This window comes from Rutidosis leptorrhynchoides, chromosome 7 (assembly GCF_046630445.1).
Source record: "Rutidosis leptorrhynchoides isolate AG116_Rl617_1_P2 chromosome 7, CSIRO_AGI_Rlap_v1, whole genome shotgun sequence".
Taxonomy (NCBI): domain Eukaryota; kingdom Viridiplantae; phylum Streptophyta; class Magnoliopsida; order Asterales; family Asteraceae; genus Rutidosis; species Rutidosis leptorrhynchoides.
In genome coordinates this window covers 335,836,062-335,848,989 of record NC_092339.1, presented here as the reverse complement: position 1 = coordinate 335,848,989, position 12,928 = coordinate 335,836,062, and the positions used below count along the sequence as shown (strand labels likewise).

Genomic DNA, 12,928 nt, shown 5'->3' with positions numbered 1-12,928 from the left:
TATACCGTTAAAAAATGCAATAGAATCTCACATTCTACATTGCAATATCAAATTTCTTTAATCAAACCCGCGAATCCGCGGGTCTTTGACTAGTCTAGCTATTATGTTAAACGGATAAACTTCTTGTTACTATTATTTATTTAAATTTATTGTAAATTACAATTTGATACAAAAGTAAAAATGAATTTCATTTGTGCTTCGAAAGAAACTTCTGAGAGGAACATCAAATAAGCAACATTATCTCCTTAAACCTATTTGGATATGCCTATTTGCATTAATAGACCAAACCGATAGTATAGGAACTAGCATAGTAACATAAACAAGCAAAACACCATTCACTGATCAACTGAATTTATAAGTAAAACAACACATAAAACTTTTACCATTCAAGTCTAAACAAGCAATTTCTGAGACTTGTTCCATTTGAGGTAAACAAGTTACAAAAACATTGAACCTGAAAGAAAAACAAATAAAACTTTCATTGGCGTTTTTGTGAGATAATGAAAATCAGAAACTTACAATTGCTATAACGATGATTGTGAAGCTATATCAAGTTCATGAATCCATACACCTTCTTCACATTTAACCTTCATACAATCCAATATTAATTTTGTAACATTGTAGGCCTCCGCACGCAAACCAGAAAAACATGCATGAATCCTATCCTTCCTTAATGCTGGTAGCACTTTCAGTGAGGATTCAATCAGATCCAACATTGAAAAGATGTCATCAATCTTTTTATTCCCTTGTTTAATATGTTCAGAAATATCTTTCCAAACCTTCCTTATCTGTGAAGTTTCCTCTGTGACGAGTTCCTGTTCATCATGACTTCTAATGGTCTCACAACTAAGTTTCTCATGTTCTAGCAGCTTTTGCAACTCACCCATCATTTTTGGTGCGAATGCGGCGTTCAACAAGGCATTCTGCAATTCTAGCACCTCCTGCATAAATATCATACATTTTATAATGAATGCTATAGATTTTATTAAATTACAATGTAGAGCAACAAGTAAATGACACTTGGGGTATAATATATACTTTTTGGTGAAATTACCCCATGTGAGAACATCGTGATAGTGGCACTTGGAGAACCATCGAGTAGATAGCTTTTGACTTCTGAAGGTATATCTATTTTCTTTTTTCCATCCTTTTCTGAGTGTAAGTATTCTGGATAAATCTTGAATTTCGTTAACTTAGCATGTGGTGGAGAAACATCTAACAGATAATTTTGGACTTCTCTAAGTAAGGGATGGTTTTTGACTTTTTCAAGTAAGTTTATTAGTGTTGGTATTGTTAGGAATTCGGTAGTGGACCCTAACAAGAACATGTGATTTACAATAATCACATAACCCACATACAACAAACGAATAAGCGATACGATAAATAAAACATAAACGATACAGGGATTTAACGTGGTTATATCCCAACTCCAAACACGGAGAAGGGTTTACTCCACGGGTGCAAACCGGAGATCTTTTTCTATATTTTTCGTGCACAATATTACAGGTTACAATGAGGGTATTTATAGTGCAAATAACAAAACATGGAAAGATCTAGATTACTTGCTGAATACGAACATTGTCGTGTTTCGCGACACTTTGTCGCGTTCCGTGACAAACTACATCAAAACGTGACAAAGTGGTTCAGAACGTGACAACTTCTGACACCCACTTCTGTCATGTTTGTCTCGTTTCAGTGCACTTTATCACTTTCCAGTCTTGTCCCGTTTTGCGACAAACATCACTGGAACACGATAAACATCACCCGAACACGATAACTTCAGCTCATTCGTTTTGATCTTCTTTGCACCCAACAATTCTCCCACTCAAAGGAGAACAAAACCCAACCTTAACCTGTACTCAATCAACACTTCTACTCTTGAACGTACCCGTCTATACCGCCAAGAAAGCTTCTTGGGACACGCACAATCTAACCAACAAGTTAGCATCTTTCGATAAAGAACACTTCAACTACACTTGTCAAAACGTAATCAACTTCACCTTTTACTTGTGTTATACACCCACAACAACTCTAGATCACCCGATTATGTAACTCCATTTGAACACCGCCAAATAAACACTCGGGACACGCCGCACTTCCACGCCATGGGAAGGAAGACTTTCAACACTCAAATAGCTGAGTAATAATCTGATCTTCGTTGCTAGCTTGGGTCATCTCTCAATTTCTGCGCCACCATTGAAGTGTGCGAAACTTCAATTGTAGGATTTCAAACAGGAGACAAAACTGCCTCAACTCATCACTCTAGACACGCCCAATCCTGTCACCGACATGTCAATGATCACCCTCATACAGAATTTCCGTTTATCACTGATTTTCCTTCCCAGCAATCAAAAAATCTGACAAACGCCCTTGTAGACTATTCATCAAGGCTCCAGTGAGAACGCAGTCACAACATCGAAAACTACACTTTCAACTTTTCGCTTTCACGCTGGTACACTGATCCTCATAGCTATGAATTTTACGAACCCATCTTCTCAATCTCAAGCACGCTCCCACTGTACGAGTAAGAAAAATAAACCGCTGCTATCCGAGAAGAATCTGTTTCGTACCACCCGATCAGTTGCAAATTTCTTTGTCATTGGAGAGTAAAAACAAGTACCCGAGTATCTAATCGGAATCGACGCACTAACACTGTGAAAATCAGAGAAACATATCGCACAACCATCTCTACAACTCCCACTAGTCGTCCAACTCCCACTTACCCGATACTTCCGTCAGTTCCAAACTCACTCCAAGTTCCCGACACTCTCAACAATATCTTGAAAGCTTCAAGTTCCAGGACTTACAAGATTATCCACTCCATCAATCACCTAAGAACTCCTAATTGGTAACCCCGAAGAAAAAAGCTCGTTTGTTGAACCAAACATCACCCAAAACCCTGAGCACTGGTCGAACGCGTTCTATCCGACACCCTTCGTCAACCAATATCCTTAGTGAGAGAAGCTCTAACCCGCCTGCATATTCCACACACTTTGGAATATACAAGTAAAACCTTTGGTCGTCCCGTTTCAAAACCGCAAGCATAAAACTTCCCCGATTACTTCCACTGTCGATAATAACCCGGATGTACCCAACGTTACCCAACCATGCCCAAACCTGAGAGAAACACCCTCGTGAGCTTCTGTAACAAACCAACATCCCATAATATCCAGCTTGTATCGCCCGAAGTTTCCCGAGACAAAACCATCTCGCACTCGCGTCATCAAAACCCGAAAAGTTAACCCTGAAAACTGCCCAGATTCGAAAAATCGTATCTCAAAAGTCAACGGTCCGATCGGCCTCAAAATTTTACAGTAACTGGAACTATGAGTCCTTTAAATACAGTAAAATTTTCATGGCGATCCAACGGTTAACGAACCCGGTATGAATTTTCTTCTGCAGCTGCGCATGAACATCCGAATTTTGCTCAATCGTTCCTTAATACGGGATAACACGGAACAAGAACCCGATCCGTCACCCGGATCTTTCAGAAAATCTCTACGTGTATCTTCTGCAACCAAACCCTATCGAACCGACCACTTAGACCCCGTAACCCTTCGCGAATAAATCACCATCACGATGTAACCAGCGTCCCGTTTACATCATAACCCGCCAGAATCAGACCAACCCTGGTGTGATCAACTTCATGATACATAGACATACCCCAAGTTCACCGCGATCAACTAAGTCTCTAGATCTCGACACAAGTTGCAAGACACACAACCCTAGATCTGTCGTTTCTTCTCTTGATGATAATCGAATCACCAACAATCGTATACCTGCTTTTAATTCGCCATTGTGCCCGGTCTTTAAACCTTTAGCTCTTGATACCACTTGTTAGGAATTCGGTAGTGGACCCTAACAAGAACATGTGATTTACAATAATCACATAACCCACATACAACAAACGAATAAGCGATACGATAAATAAAACATAAACGACACAGGGATTTAACGTGGTTATATCCCAACTCCAAACACGGAGAAGGGTTTACTCCACGGGCGCAAACCGGAGATCTTTTTCTATATTTTTCGTGCACAATATTACAGGTTACAATGAGAGTATTTATAGTGCAAATAACAAAACATGGAAAGATCTAGATTACTTGCTGAATACGAACATTGTCGTATTTCGCGACACTTTGTCGCGTTCCGTGACAAACTACATCAAAACGTGACAAAGTGGTTCAGAACGTGACAACTTCTGACACCCACTTCTGTCATGTTTGTCTCGTTTCAGTGCACTTTATCACTTTCCAATCTTGTCCCGTTTTGCGACAAACATCACTGGAACACGATAAACATCACCCGAACACGATAACTTCAGCTCATTCGTTTTGATCTTCTTTGCACCCAACAGGTATTTCCTTTAACTCCGATGGATAAATCACAGAACTCGTTAACTTGGCAAATGGAGAAGGTAGATAGGAGAATAGCTGCACAAATGATGCAAGAACCTGAAAAACATCATACAAAATGACCACACATTGTAGACAAACAAAAATAGTCACATAAATCAAAAGAGTTTATATTTTATTGAGGTGGAGTTCGTTTTCTAAAAAGTGTTTAAACTAGAATAGAGTGGTGATAGATAAACACACAAACATAAGAATTAATACCTCTATAATCTCCAACCTATAATCTCCAACCCAAGCGTAAGATATTTGACATTGTGGAATTGTTGAAGCACATCAATAATTTTAGGAGCTTCTGACTTTTCTATTCTAGATGACAAATATAAAAATCCACTTTCTCCAAAGAAGACAAATTACCATCCGCGGAAAACTGAAAAAAGGATGTGCTTGCATATATCAATGAAGTTAATTCGGGCGCAGAAATCATAAGATTATATCTACGATCTTCTCTGAATATTCGTTTGAATTTTACAACAATGAGATCCTTTAGGTGAGGTGTAACCACATTCATTTTATAATCCCAAAATAAATTTTCAAGAGTGAGTTTGGAAAGTTGAGAATGAGATATGGTGAAATGATCAACATTTATTACACAGTAAGTTAAGGTAAGATTCTTCAAGTTTGGACACTTAGAGAAAAGACGACCAGACTCATCGTAATTTTCATCCGTGAATTTGATATGATCAAGATGCAATGTTGTTAAAGATGGTAGGTTCCAAGTTGATATGATCATAATGATATTATAACCTCCATTTAAAGTGAGATCTTTAAGACAATGAGAATTTAAAAGAGAAAGAGGGAACTCGATGTAACGTCCGTAGGAGTTAAAACATATAATAGTCATCTTTTGGACGTTGTGCGAAAACACGTAGTTCATGATCTTTTTAACAAACTCTTGGCTAGCTTTTTCACATAAACTAAGTTTAACATATGACAATTCTGTTTCATTATTCCGAGACAACAAAACACCATTAATAGACTCATAGTATTTAGGTAATGAACTATCATGGTAAGTAGACAAATCAAGATGTGAGGTTGACTTCCAAGTATTCTTCCATCTAGATGACAAAATACTAGTATTGATAGCATCTTTGGTGTTGTTATAAGAGAGAATTTTGTGAATGATATCATCTGACAAGCTACTTAGTCTATCGACTTTTGCATTCATTCTCACTATTTAAGCTGCAAGTTAGTAACATAAAGCAAGAATCAAGAATCAGGACATACTAAATTAAAATTAACAATATGCACAACATTATTTATGCCACAAATTGAACAAACTAGTTTTAAACAAGGACAAATTCTGCAAACTTCATGTGGTGTAATTACTTTACATCCTTAATAATGTTTAATCAATTGAATCACAATACAATACTTGAAAACTTAAGATTAATATTGGATTACTCATACTATATAATCAATAAAGTCTACATAATTTGATTATGATCATCTTATAATTTTTATCTTTATCTGTATTCTTTTTCTAAATACCATTGAAAATTAATTACTACTGTACGTATTACTATTATTACTATATAGTAAATTAAAAAGTAATACAATACTTAATTAGTCCGTATTACTTATTTACTTATTAGCTTAAGATTTATGACTAAGTTGTCTAGAATACTTATACTTTTTTTTAATCCAATTGAAAATTAATCAGCATTCAATTGCTATATAATCAATTGAATCGTGTAATTTGATTATGATCATCTTTTGATTTGTTTTCTTTATCTCTTGATTTAAGTTACTTAACAGAACTAAACCTAATATGATATTTCTACTGTTGCAGTTCATTTGGATCGGATTAAAAAGCCTAATAACAGATTAAAATTAAAGTTAGGATAAGTTTTACCTTAAAATAAAATCAGAGTTCGTAGTGAAACTCGTAATCAATACCACCGAAAAGGCCTGTTTTCTCTTTACTCTGTCGCCCCTCTTTGGTTTCTATTCATTCGTTGTCATTATAATTTGAAGTGTTAATGTAAGATTAGGGTTGCTAATATAAATCAATTGATTAACAAAGGCTTTTCTTTAATATAATAGTGGGATTTCGCTTCATCCGCAAGAAACGGAATACCGTAGAAAGTGTATAATTGTGGTTCGATATTTTGGCCTAAAACTTACTGAATCTCTAGCTTGTTTGACTGTATTTTGGCTTTCGGGCCCATCTTAATGACGGAGTGATAAACTTATGTACGAGTAATTATTTAGGAGTTAGGACTATGTTTAATTTGGACTAATAGATTATAGAATTAGATTAGAATGAAACTTAATATAGAGGACAAAATTGCGCCGTTGATACCTCAACTTTGTTAACAATTTCGTGGATAACCCTTAACTAATTTTTCGACTTAGATCACCCTAATCTTTATAAAATCGACTTGCATAACCATCATCTGTTAAAGTTTAACCGTCATGTATTGTCACGTGATAAAAGTGTGAGGGTAAAATTGTCCACTTAATTTTCAGTATTTTATTATAAATGACGGCGCTTGGCATAAATCAAGTTTCTAATCGTTTATTTTATCCCAAAAGCGAAACCCTAATTTGCATCGACCTGAAACAAAATTGATTCAAGTAGTATGAATTCTGAGATGGTTTGTTGTTGGTGTGGACGTGTTGCTATGATTACGACAGCATGGACTAAGAAAAATCCAGGTCGTAGGTTCTTTGGTTGTCCAATTGAGGTACTGTAATCGCCCAAATTTGTTTTTTTCTCCATCTTTTATTTAGTAATTTGAAATTAGTAATTCGAAATACATTATATGTTGTTTGTTGTTTTAGGGATCGCGTTGTAAGTTTGTTGGTTGGTATGATCCACCAATGTGTGAGCGTGCAACAGTTATTATACTAGGACTGCTGGAATCAAAAAACAAGAGTGATGCAATTGCCAAAACTGCACAAAGGGAAGCTGCATTCTTGAAGATTCTGTTGTTTTTTAGTTGGTTAGGGATCGCGATGTATGTAGCTTGTTTCTAGTTGAGTATGAGTTCAATCTAATGTAATAGTCGCGTGTTCTCAACTTTTGTACTTTGACAATGAAATTTGAATGAAATATAACGATTCAATACCATTCACATACTGGATGCCTAGTGGTTTAGTAAAAACACCTCCATGTAGTAGTTTTAATGTAAACAATAAAGGAAAATCAACTGCATATTAAAAAAATTAGAAAACACGATTAAAATTGTGTCTTGGTGATTATTAGTATGCCATATAAATCAACTGCATATTAAAAGCTAAACAAATACATACCATATAATTCCATCAGTACATTGATGCCATTTTCGCTTCTCACTGAATGAAAGTTTTCAAGAACCATGTTGCCAGTTGGTTTGGATCGATAGATTGATTGTATTTTGTTGAGGATGAACAAAGAAGTCGAACGGTTGAGTTTTGATGTAACAGTAATTAGATATAATACTAATCGAGGGTTTTCAAATGCTATATTTAACTTAAGTGGACAATTTTACCCTCACACTTTTATCACGTGACAATACATGACGGTTAAACTTTAACAGATGTTAGCCTGATGGTTATGCAAGTCGATTTTATAAAGATTAGGGTGATCTAAGTCGAAAAATTAGTTAAAGGTTATGCACGAAATTGTTAACAAAGTTGATGTATCAACGGCGCAATTTTGTCAATATAGAGAGTAAGAAATGAGTGTTTAAAACTTATTAAATAAAACGCGTTTTAATACAAAAAAAATTAAATAAATGTGAAATTACATTTTAGTCACAATATTATAAAAATTATCATTGACTAAGTGCTATTATAACTATCTCATATAGAGGTTAATTTGATAATTTCAATTATTTGGTTATTAATTCGGCATAGAAACAAAAATAATTATTTATCACTTGTTCGTCAAAGACATCTTATTTAATTCAAACGACATGACTTATAAGAAAAAAAAAAAAAAAAAACCCCGGCCCTTAATAAAGTCACATTCATAACAAATATTTGATTATTTACATATATATTATGTTGCCAAGTTTACTTTTATTTTTGAATTTTTGAAGTTTGGATATCTACATGTTAAACACATCAAAAGAATTAAACTTGGCGTATCTATAAATTTTTTTTTTAAAGGCAAGTAAAGTTTTACTATCACCACGAAACAATTACAAGAGTTTACATGGGGCTAGACACGCCCCTACAATTCACGACAAAATACATAATAGGTTGCAAAGAGAGCAACCAAACAAACTAAAATACAACTCGAATCATAGCATGGTAAGGTAGATATTTGGGTTGGTTAACCAAGTATGTCAATCTAAATTTCTACCTCTCGCTCTAGCCGAAATCCACTCGAAACTTTTAACTTGTATCTCACTTACGATCATAGAAGTGCCCACGTTCTTCGAGTTAAAAGCTTTGTTATTCCGATTTCCCCAAATATGATACGTACAAATCCATTTTAATGCTTGCCAAACTAATTTGCCAAACCCCGACATATTGAATTGCTCGTTTATCAAAATTAAATCCGGGATGTTAAGAGTTGAAGGTAAGTTCACGTTCCATAAATATGTGCTCTTTATTGTCTAGCAAGATTTTCTTTTAATTTGAAATTAATGAAGTTGACATAAGATTTATGAACAATCATAAATACTATAATAAACAATTTGTTTGAGGCGGAAGAAATAATCACGCAATTTATTTTACCGAAAGACTACAATACTAGTACTACTCGTACTATGTTAATACATTACAATAATTACTCTTTTTTCTAAGATTGCCCACAGTGGGTATGACTTTTCCAAACTAACGCCCAAATAATTTAGCTCGCAACTTTTGACAAAAAGTGACAAAAATAATAGGCCGTTAAAGGTGATGAGAAAATAGCGTTAGTCAGTATAGTGACGGAAAAAAATTGACATCCAATAAAAAAATGACATCTAATTTTTACATTTTCATTTTTTTTATTTTGTACTCAACTTCCACTCATCCAAAACCTTCCCACAAATTTGACGCTACCATCAATTTTCCTCCTAAAACTAACACTACCAAATTTACTTTCAGGCCATAGTCATTGTTGTGGGTGGTCCAAGTAAAACCTTTGATACATCGATCATTTCACTTGCAAGGGACATAAATAAGCAAAATCAACTCACATGGAAGTAGTAAAAACTGTCGCCTTATTGTAGACACTAATTAATATGTTTGACAATAAATGTAAACTAACACTACCTCTGTCCTATTATAAATGTTACTTACTTTTTATATATAGTTTTGGAAAATGTCACTAACTTCATTCTCCACCAATCAAAAATTTTCTAGACATTGTGCGAATAGGATTAAGAAAGAGCTCTTCTCTTTTGGGGTGCATTATAGCAAAGTCTGTGACTATGTTTTTTTGTTGGTTGATCTCTCCAGATTAATCTCTCCTGTTGGTTGAAATACAAAAAGGACACTTGAAATGAAATTGAGACATCTCAATATATATAATATATATACTAATGTAGATATTTGTGGTGGGACGGAGGAAGTAACATTGTAACCGTATGTACAAGTTAATAGATATTCAAAAAGAAAGTTCTAACTCTTGATGTGCTCATCATGCACAATTCAATAGATTCGAGATCAACAACCTAAATGAAAAAGGAAAAGATACATATAAGTATCCCATTTATGTATGGTAAACATGAATCAGAAAGTGATGTCACCTAAAGAAACATGCTTGTTGTTCATTTGCCAATTTTTTGTGTTGTTTTGACTTTTAATCCATGTTTATGGTATCACACAATCTTCGCTTAATTACTTCTAATCAACTAAACACAGCAAGTATGATCCGACCACAACTCGTCCAAATTAGTCTTGCACATTGTCAAAAGAATTACTCGCACTATGTCCCGTTCTATGATTCAAGAAAGTACTGAAGGATCCTACAGAATTGTCAACATGATCACGATGTGACTGCATGTTTTGAGTGACTCCGTAGTTGCGCGAGTTATTAGGAACATAAGCTTCTTTCCATTCAACTAACTAATACTCAGGCCGCAGGGGCAAATGTTTCTCCTCGAATTTGTCAATTTTATGCATCAACTTGAAAGCCTCATCGATCGATATATTGTGATCACATATGGTATTATCATACAAAGCAGAATATGGTCGCATATGGTATTATCATACAAAGCAGAGTATGATATCAAATAGATCAATTAACAGAGACAAGCAAATTGCAATGTCAATGGACACACATATCATAATCTTAATCGAATTAATTCTAAGTTATTATCCCACTTACTACATTCAATTCAATTCTTTGAAAAGAGCTTTCATTCAATTCTTTGAAAAGAGCTTTCATTGTGTTATGTCAATATCTCGACCCAACTACCTTAGACATGAGATTTTTCAGACCCGCTAGATTTTACAGGAAAGAACCTGTCATTAACCAAAAAACTTTATTTGTATCTAACCATGAAATATAATACAGACAGGGCAATTATATAAAAATGATTGTTAATGTGACCACAGTATTTTGATATGCCAACTTAATTCAACCAGATATACATCGATCGAAACGGGATATTAAAAACAGAGTGTTTATGTGGGTCAGATTTCTGAGACCAAAAATCACAAATAGGACTTGTGAAACATAAGACAACCCCTCAAATTCATGGCCCCCACTACGAGTTCGGATATCCAATTCATATTTCTCAAAATGGGTGTTTGGATTTGAGAGCCGTCAGTTGGTTTTGAGGTGTATGTATGATGAGTATTTAGGATGTATATGACCTGAGTTATATTCTATTAATGGACCGAAATAACTATCACGTGAGGCGAATATTAAAATAAATTAAAAAATTTCCCATTCGTGCATTTATGAAACGAAAACGTGACATAATTAATGGTCTTTGATCTGAATCTCATAATGTAAAAACAAAGCAAAGATACAAACACAAAAATCGGTTGATCAACAAGATATTTGGCCGTGCCTTTGGATCGATTTCAAGGTTTCCTCCAGGGCAGTGATGGGGGCGGGGTTATTATCGCTGCATCGGCATAGTCGAAACTGTTGGGGTGACCTTCACCCCTTTCCCACATCGGTTGGAGAGGCAAAAACAAAGGCCCCTATATGTGGCTTGATACCTCTTCCTCACAGGAAGCGTTTTAAACCCGCGAGGGCAGTTGAGTCGCTGGTGGCTCGCTGTTCCCAAAGCGGACAATATTCTGTGGTGGTCCTGGCTTCTGTCTCCGTTGCCATCTGGGTTTTTATTTGGTTTCCAAAATGAGGAAGTTATAGCCCAATGTCCAAAGCCCAACAAAATAGGCCCAAGATGCTAGTTGACTTAGTCAATCATTCTAGGGCATTTTCAAGTGTGCAGCTATTTTGTATATACGAGAGATCAGAGAGATCAAGAAAAAGAGTGAGATATTCCATTCCCGTTTTTGAAAATAGCAGGTCAGAACAGAGTCGATCCCCGGAGATCTAACCGTTGGATCTTCATCAAATTTGGGCTGTGTCTTCCTGACATCAGTGCCAAGGTTTTCAACCGTTGAATTCGTCTAAAGAGGTCTGTAGCTCGAGTTATAGCTTCTGGATCAGACTGCAATTTTTGGGTGAAATCATTCCTCTTTTGTCTTTAATTGTTTCATGTACTTGTTGATTGTTGTAGTTCAAGAATATGATGATGTTGTATACCTCTAGTTGATCTAGAGAAGGATCGTTGTATTGCTCTCTTGTTGATGATAGTGAAGTTTAAGTGGCTTACGAGTCCCGTGGTTTTTACTCTCGATTTTGAGAGGTTTTCCACGTAAAAAGCCTCGTGTGTATTGTGTGTGCTTATTTATTTCGTATTTGCTGATTTAGGACAGAATTGGGGCTGATTTGTGGTGATACCTTATTTGTTAGTTTCTTCACGGGTTCATACGGGTCGGGAAATATTTGTCAAACAGGTTAGTTTCCGCTTTGTAGATTGCCTGTTGTGATTTATTTTCCCATCAAATTGATATCAGAGCTTAAATCCCCCCCCCCCAACATCGGTGTGGTAACCCTGGCTCTGATACCAGTTGATGGCAATGGAGACAGAAGCCAGGACCACCACAGAATATTTTCCGCTTTGGGAACAGCGAGCCATCAGCGACTCAACTGCCCTCACGGGTTTAAAAAGAGAAGATCATCCAGAACATTGTTAACGCAGTGGACAATGTTGATTCTACCGAGTTGTGCCATAAAAGACTTGGCCACATGAGTGAAAAAAGGGATGTCTATCATATTTAAGAAGAATGCGTTGTCGGGTGTTAGTGATATTAATTTGAGTAAGTGTTCTCACTGTTTGGCAGGGAAACAGACAAGAGTTGTGCTTAAGAGTCATTCTCCTTTTCGAATGGAGAACGTACTTGATCTAGTACATTCAGATGTGTGTGGGCCGACGAAGACTAGGACACTTGGTGGATGTTCCTACTTTGTTACATTCATCGATGATCATTCCAGGAAGGTGTGGGTTTACACCTTAAAGTCAAAAGATCAAGTATTTGAGAAGTTTAAGAAATTTCATGCACTA

The 12,928-nt window shown here is 35.7% G+C and overlaps 1 protein-coding gene across 1 annotated transcript; it reads right to left on the bottom strand.

Moving 5' to 3' along the window:
• Positions 1-339: 339 nt before the first annotated feature.
• On the bottom strand, positions 340-1,327 carry LOC139860324 (uncharacterized). Its single transcript, XM_071849091.1, has 2 exons — positions 1,055-1,327; positions 340-941 (listed from the first exon to the last, which is right to left on the bottom strand). Exons 1-2 carry the CDS (start codon positions 1,325-1,327, stop codon positions 525-527), a joined length of 690 nt encoding a protein of 229 aa, XP_071705192.1. The 3' UTR covers positions 340-524.
• Between the last annotated feature and the right edge of the window lie 11,601 nt (positions 1,328-12,928).

Bases quoted from the DNA above. Each gene is read 5' to 3' on its own strand.
- LOC139860324 (XM_071849091.1), bottom strand. From the start codon at position 1,327: ATGTTCTTGTTAGGGTCCACTACCGAATTCCTAACAATACCAACACTA. The intron at 942-1,054 runs GTAATTTCACCA...ATATTTATGCAG, and splicing joins TCACGATGTTCTCACATGGG to GAGGTGCTAGAATTGCAGAA.